At 62.9% G+C, this 7,488-nt stretch overlaps 1 protein-coding gene across 1 annotated transcript in view; it reads left to right on the forward strand.

Annotated features, from left to right (window-relative positions):
* Positions 1-537: 537 nt before the first annotated feature.
* MACF1 (microtubule-actin crosslinking factor 1) overlaps positions 538-7,488 on the forward strand; it is a 109,586-nt gene continuing 102,635 nt past the window's right edge. Inside the window, exons 1-2 of the mRNA XM_019473540.1 lie at positions 538-610; positions 2,412-2,504. Coding sequence (XP_019329085.1) covers positions 551-610; positions 2,412-2,504 — 153 coding nt within the window. The 5' untranslated portion in view covers positions 538-550. The remainder of the gene's footprint in view (positions 611-2,411; positions 2,505-7,488) is intronic.

Here is a 7,488-nt window from a genome sequence, read left to right on the forward strand (position 1 = left end):
CAGTGCCCGGCTCAGAGCCTGGATGCAGACCCCTGGGGTCTCGTGGCGCTCAGAGGAGGTCGCGATCTCAGGGTCTTCCCACCTCCGTGTCCCACCGTGGGCTTTTTGCCCTCTTTCAGCAGGATCATGCGTAGCAATGACTTTATTTGCCTCCAGAGCAAGAAGATAGAGCAGGGTGTGTGGAGTGCACCGGGGGTCACACCAGCACGCTGAGTGTGGGGGGCCGCCGTGGGCGGCTCCCGGGGGCATGCGGGGGGTGGCTGTGCATGCGGGGTGCTGCCGGCCTGGCGGGGGCCGGGGCCTGGCCAGAAGCTGCCGCCTCTCTCTTGCAGCCGCGTGAGAAGGGGCGGATGCGTTTCCACCGGCTGCAGAACGTGCAGATCGCCCTGGATTTCCTGAAGCAGCGACAGGTAAGGGCTGATTTAGGCTCATCCAGAAGCAGAGCTGGGTGATTTGCGGTTCTTTCTCCTGGTCGGGGCTCGGGAAGGGTGTTGAGAAGCAGCGTCAGCCTGTGCCAGGCTCTCTCTTGCAGCCGCGTGAGAAGGGGCGGATGCGTTTCCACCGGCTGCAGAACGTGCAGATCGCCCTGGATTTCCTGAAGCAGCGACAGGTAAGGGCTGATTTAGGCTCATCCAGAAGCAGAGCTGGGTGATTTGCGGTTCTTTCTCCTGGTCGGGGCTCGGGAAGGGTGTTGAGAAGCAGCGTCAGCCTGTGCCAGGGTGTGCCCGTCCCCGCGGTGCCGGTGCTGGTTGAGGACAGCTGTCAGGGGACTTTCCCCCGTAGGCGTTGTGTGCTCTCGGAACCGCCCATGCGGCACAAAAACTAGTATCAAAATGAAGGATCAGACTCCAGTTCTGGGAAGGGGTTTGTGAATGTCACAGACGGTCACTTCTGCGCCCCGAAAGCCTTACCCGGGGTTCCCCGGCAGATCCCGGCGGGGGGGGTGAGCGGCTGCGGCGTGTCTGTCCCTTCCCACCAGCTTTGGGGGAGATGGGGCAGCTGGCTCCTGCTCAGCCCCATGCAGCCATGGCCTCGGCGCTGGCACAGCTGGATGCCTCTTTGTGCGGCATCACCTCTCCGGACTCCGGACGGCAGCACGGACGTATTGTCCTCCCGTGCTGCCCCTGGGCAGCATCACCCTTCGGCTTTCGGAGGGCAGGCTCCCTCCGCCAAGCTTTTGGGAGGTGCTGGCCCCGCAGTGCCTATGCAGCTGGCAGAGACCAGGCATCCTCCTCACCCTCGGGCAGATCCCGCTGGGAGCAGTGGGATGCATCCTGAGACTTGTTGGCTCTGCAGGTGAAACCCCCGCAGCCCTGGGGCCGGGTGTCCTGTTCCGCCTGTTGGGTCAGGTCTTCCCACCGTGATGCTCCTCAGATACGCCGAGACGATGATAAATTGTACCAGTTCATGCTGAAGCAGAGATTTTTCTCTCTCTGCTGGCCTGAGGGCACTGAATAAATTTGAGCACATGCCCCACTCCAGGGAGGGTGAGCCGCTTCCAGCCCCTCCCCTCCTCCTCCCCAGCCACTTGATAGAAGCATTTCGCTGGGGGCTCTTGGGAGCTTGTTTCTCTACTTGGATGAAACAGCTTTTTCCTTTGAAGCGTGATGGCCTAGTGACAGCGGCCTTGCTGGGACGTCTTACCCCAGATGCTCCTGCTAGAAATTGTGGAGTCCCATTGAGTGTTGGGGAGTGGGGACAACCCGGTGGGGAGCTCGCCTGGGGGAGAAGAGCCCAAAGCACGTGGCAGCTCCCGGGAAGGCGGCTGCAAGGAGAGCAGGAGCAGCAGCCGGGCAGCTCCGCTCCGGTTTGCATCTGCTGGAAGTGCCGAGGCTGGTTCAGGGACTGCACGTGCGTTTAAACCAGCCCTAGAGCAAAGCAGCTGGGAGGGAGCAGCTCTGGGACTGCGTGGGGCCAAAGTCTGCCAGGACAGGGGCTTTCGGTGGGTGCTGGGGAAGGACCCTCGGCGAGGGCAGCGCTGGCGCTTCTGCCTTTGTTAGGACTGATTGATTAGCAGCTTGGTTTTGAACCCAGGAGGGAGTTAATAAAGCTCGGCCATCCTCTTTTAACCGTGCTCTGTGGTCTGTAGCTATTAAATTATGCACTAGTGCTCAGGGCTTTGGGGATGAGGCACTTCTCCATGTGAGCTGAAATAAAGCCGTTAAGTGCTGGGAAAAGCACTTCTAGATAGAGAGTGCTAGAGATGTGAAAAATCCTTCCTTCCCCCCTTCCCGAGCAGGGGCACGGGGTGGCCTCGCTGCCTCTTCGGGAAGCGCTGGGGTTTCGCGTGTCCGCTCCCCGCCGGGAGTGCTTGGAGTGGCCCTGGGGACAGCGTGGTCAGGGACACGTCCCCCCACGCTCTCTGTGGGTGAGGCTGATGGGGAGCTGTGACCCTGTCGCTCCTCTTTCAGGTGAAACTGGTGAACATTCGCAACGATGACATTACGGACGGCAACCCCAAGCTCACCCTGGGGCTCATATGGACGATCATCCTCCACTTCCAGGTAGGTCATGAGAGCTTCTTGCTGAAGGACACAGGGCAAGCGGTGGGAGCATGTTGTCTCCCCAGGGCACTGGCGTCTGTCTCCGCGTGCGCGTGTTTCGTGGCAATGCCAGCACGCAGATCGGTCCGGAGGATCAACGCACGTTGCAGTATCATGGAGACCGGTGTCAGCAATGCCCTTTTCTCATCATTTACATAATGAAATCATTAATGATGGGTTGTGTGCGGTGGCCTCCCGGTTGGCACCAGGGTTGTTGGCGGTAGCTGTTTGCTCAGCTGAGTCTCTGGAGGAGAAGAGCAAATTCAGAGGGGGCCGCGGCGGGGACAGGCTGAGCTCATGCCCGCGTTGGGCTGTTATCCCGAGGCGCTCCCGGCCCTTTGGGTGATTGGTGCAGCCACGGGATCTTTTGTTGGGATGGAAAATGTCAGCTGCGTGACAGCAGTTCAGGACAGGGATGGGAGAAGCTCTCTGACCCAGCTGGGGTGCTGGGGAACGCACTTAGGACCGTCTCCAGCAATGGCGTCCTATAGATGCTCATGCAAAACGGCGTCTTTAATAGCCTCGAATTATCCGGTTGTAGCTTTGATGCCCTCAGGGGGACGACGTGTGGCCCCTAATGCCACCACTGCGTTGGCACGTGGGGCTTGCTCAGTGGTGCTGCTGCCAGCAGCTCGTTAGCGCTGTGGCATTAGCTCTGGGGCTGTCACCGCCGCGGGACTGAGCCCCCGGGAGCTGCTGCGTCCCCGTTCCCTGCCGTATCCCTGCTGGCATCTCTCAGACGAGACTAGCGCTGGCTTTGAGACCTCATAAGGAAGCTTTTCATTTTTGGAGGATGCGCGGGCAATGCCCTGGGGAGCTGCCGTCTCGCCTGGGCCACGCGTATGCCCCGTGCCAGCGCGGCCAGGCCGGCCCCGTGTGCTGGGCGAGCCCCTCCTGACCCGTATTTCTCAGGAAGAGGCTTTTGGGGGGAAGCACGGGAATAAATTGGGTGTAAGGCTGCTGACGAGGCGCTCTGCTGGTGTTTTGGCCCTGGGAAGCAGCCGGGGTCAAGCAGGGTCTGGATGCTGATGAGTCACTGTCGTCTCTGGTGGGGCCCTGGCTGGTGGCATCCTGTCCCCGCTGTCCTCGGGATGGCCCTGCCCTGGTGCGTGCTCTGCTGCAGGGGATCAGAGAGGGGACGGCAGAGCCCAAGCAGGAACTCCCGGGTCCCCTCCGCACCCAACTGGGAGGGGACGCTGCCACCCTGCCCTGGGGGACAGGGCGAGTGACGGGGGACCCCCAGAGGAGCTGGGCTGGTGCCAGCAAGCCTGCGTGTCCTCTCCCTGCTTGCGCTAACGGGATTTTTTCTGGGGTTGTAGCTCCATTGTGAACCTCTTAATCTCCTGTGTCCCAGTGCCGCTGCCCGGGGGCAGGCGGCTGGGAGAGCCCTGAAGAGGGGTTCGGGGGGGGGCCCTGCTCCCTGTTTTCTGTCTCGTCCCTGCTTTTGGCATGCGTTACCCCTCTCTGGTCCCTCCGAGCTGGCGGGAGGGGTCAGGATGCTTCATGCTCCTCAGACCCCTGCCCTTGGCGGGGTTCGGGGTAGGAGCTGCAGGAGAGAGAGGCAGGACGTGGGGCCGGACTGGGACGGGAGCATCGGCACCGTTGTAGCCCGTTGGGATCCCGCGACTGCGACTCCCTGAAGCGATGCCAGCTCCCCAGGGCACCTTGGGCTGCCCCTCTGTGCCCCGAGCTGGGTGAGCCTGGCAGGAGGGTGGGCACGTGAGCTGGCCTCTTGGGGTTCTCGGTATTAACAATTAAGGAGCAAACCTCCCGAATTTGAGAGAAATACCCCTGCGGGAGCCGGCGTGGCGGCTCCGCATCCCCGTCGGCGTGCCTGTGGAACCACTCTGACTCCTCCCTGCTTTTTTTTTTTGCTTTTTTTTTTTCCCCCATTTGTCTCCCACCCCTTCCTTTATTCTACCTTTGCCAACCTTCCCCGGGTTTTGTGTTTTTTATCCCCCCCCCCTCCCCAGCCTCTCCCGCTCCCCCTCCCCGCTGCCTGATTCCTGCTCCCTGTTTGTGTTGGCGAGGGCCGTGCTCCAATTACCTCATATTTGGAGAGAAGGACGCCGCAGCCAATCCCCGCTCCCTCTGCTTTTAGGTCAAGTGATTTCTGAACTGCAGTGAGATGCTTTGAATTTGTCTTCTCGCAGCGCCCAGGCTGTAAGATGGCTGTCTGGAGCGGCGGCGGCAGGGCTGGCGGGAGGGAGTGGCGGCAAGGGGCAGTCCGCGGCACGGTGTACGGCGTGCGATTGATCCGATGAAGCCCTGCTCGGGGTTTTTGGGAGCCGGTGACTCGCTTAGCTGCGTTACTGCTGGCGCTGAGGAGGAGGAGATGGGGAATTCTCTGGGCTGCGTTAAAGAGCAGAAAGAAAAAGCTGCGGGAAAGGCGCCCCTGTCTCCCAAAAAAAGGGTCCGCTTTAAACGGAGGCGGAGGGGGAAAAGGAGAGCGATGCCGGAGGCAGCCCCACAGGAGGAGCCCCCGGCCCTGGAGGTCGCTGCGGATGAGGAGGTGCCGAAGTCTAAGGCAGCCCCCCGGCAGGAGGGAGGAGAGGAGCCCGCCGGGAGCCGGCGTCGTGGGGGGGACCCCAACCCGGTGGCCCTGCACCCCGGGCTCATTGTGCAGGTGAAGGAGCGGTTTCAGGGGGAGGTGCAGAAAGCTTGCCTGGTGCTGGAGCCGCGGTGGCTGGGTGTGGTGGGGGCTTCCCCGGAGGAAGGCACCACCGTCATTGCCCGCTTGCTGGAGAACCCGGCTGAGAAGGACTGCGAGAAGGCGGTGAGCCGGCTGGTCGAGCTGCAGAGGAGCGGTGCGGGCAGCCACCGGGCCGTGCTGCTGCCCCTGCGTGGGGGGACTGATGGCCGTGCGGAGGGAATCCTGTCCTCGGTGAGCGCCGTGTCCAGCAAGGAGCCAGCGAAGAGCCGGGAGCCGGGGGCCGGCAGCACCCTGGATGTCTGGGGGAGAGGAGGCAGCAACGATCCCAGCTCCAGCGTCGCATGGACCTGCTCCTCCGCAGCAGAGCCGGGCACCGTTTCGGAGCTGTCTACGCCATCCCCCATGGTGGATCAGCTAGAAAACCCCAGCATGGGGAGAACCTCAGGGTTGCAATCGTCTCGGGCCGGGGAGGGAGACAGGCATGGACTGCCGGCCTCCCGCAGCCCGTCCTCCTTCAGCGGGCGCAGCGGTGGTGCGGCCCGGAGCTCCTCGGGATACGGCAGCGACCCGGCATGCCGGCCAGCCAAGGGCGCTGAAGCTGGTGGGATCGCGGCGTCTCCCTCTGAAGGTGGCTGCAGGCTCGCTGCGGAGGGCCGGGCTCGGAGGGGGAGCTCGGGGACAGCCAGAGGAATGGTCAGTGTCTGCGTGTACCCTCGCCCCCTTTTTGGAGCGGGGTGGGGGGACCTGGTTCAGTGCACCCCAGATCCTGGTGGCCCCTGGGGATGGTCAGCTCGGCAAGGTGCAACCTCGTGCTGAGCGCGGGCGGGAGGACTCTGGTGCAGAAAGCTCCCAAAGCCTTTTCCCCTACGAGCATCTCCGCCTGGAAAGCATCCCCCGGGGACTGACCTGTCCTGTCCTCCGCTCCTGGCATGGGCGGCCAGAGAGCGGGTTTTGCTGGAGCCGGTGGGTGCGGCCGGTGGTCGCACGGGCTCTCGGCGCCATTGCGTTTGCCGTCGGCAGCGCACTTGCTGTCGGTGGTGGCACACGTGCCCTTGGGGCTGCCGGGTTGGGTGTGAGTTCGGGGTGTCCCCTTCCTGCTGCCTGCACTCAGTGCCCAGGCGGGCGGCAGCGGGTGAACGGGGAGGTGCGGGGGCTCTGCCTGCTCCGAGGGGGCTCCAAGAGGAGGAGGAGGGGACGATGCTGTGTTTGGTTTTGGAGCCCGTTGTTGCTGTTGGGATGTCGCTCTTTGGGGGTGACAGGGCAGGCTGAATGTGCCTTTCGGTTTCGCCAAGCTCTGCGCGCCCCGGGACAAGCGCGTGATTGGAGGGGCAGGAAAGGGGGCTGTGGCCCCCAATGCCTTTGCCGGATTGGGACCGGTGTCACAGCCACCCTCCGGCCTTCAGCGTCCTGCCACCGGTTGCTTGATGCACGAGGCTGATGTTGGAAGGGTTTGGAAGGGGCTGGCCCCGGGTCCTGCGAGTTTCCGCTCTCTCTTCTCACCGGTGCCTCCCTAAATCTTTGTCCTGACACAGACACGTGAAGAAAGGAGGGTGGAGCTGGTGCCGCATCCTGCACCTCCGTAAGCGCGGCTCTGGGAGGGTCCCCTGCAAGGTTGCCCTCAGGGAAAGGCCCAGCGGTCAGATAACCCCAGTGCCATGTGAATGATTAAAAATAAAGGATTTATCTGAGCTGGGTGCCACGAGGAGCTCCCTGATGGGCAGCGGTGCTGGAGAGCCCAGGTGGGGCACAGCCGATGGGTGGGTTCGCAGAAGGTTTCATTCCTCTCTTAATTAAGACCTGTCGGGTAATCAATAAGGGGGCGCTGGGCAAGCGGAGGTTTGTGGGTCCCTCCCTGCTCCCTGCAGGCGTGGAGGGTCCCATCCTGCTGCTCCCCCAGCGCATCGCCCTATCCATTCTGGTTCTGCCGCCAGGTGCTGGGTCCCGGCATCCCTAAGGAAAACCCAGCCCCGGGGCTGGAGGAGTTAAAGGCAGCGCCGGTGGTGGCAGCGGCTGACAAAGAGCAGTTTTGTGTGTGATGAGAGTATCAGGCTCGGGAGAGGGAGGTGAGCTGCAGCATACCAATTACACCGTCGCTCGCCGTGCCGTGCCTCGGCAGCATCCTCCCCGCCGGCGGGAGAGGCGGCTAATCCTGCAGGTCCCTGCCTCCTGCCTGCAAAGGGATCTCTGGCAGCTGGGCCCTGTGCAATGCCAGCACCCGACCGGGTGTATTTTGGGGGGGCAATAAAGCAACTGGGTGTTTTCAGGGCGGAGGGGGCTCGGAGGGGCGGCGGG

This window comes from Aptenodytes forsteri, unplaced genomic scaffold, assembly GCF_000699145.1.
Source record: "Aptenodytes forsteri isolate BGI_AS27 unplaced genomic scaffold, ASM69914v1 Scaffold7, whole genome shotgun sequence".
NCBI classification, from domain to species: Eukaryota; Metazoa; Chordata; class Aves; order Sphenisciformes; family Spheniscidae; genus Aptenodytes; species Aptenodytes forsteri.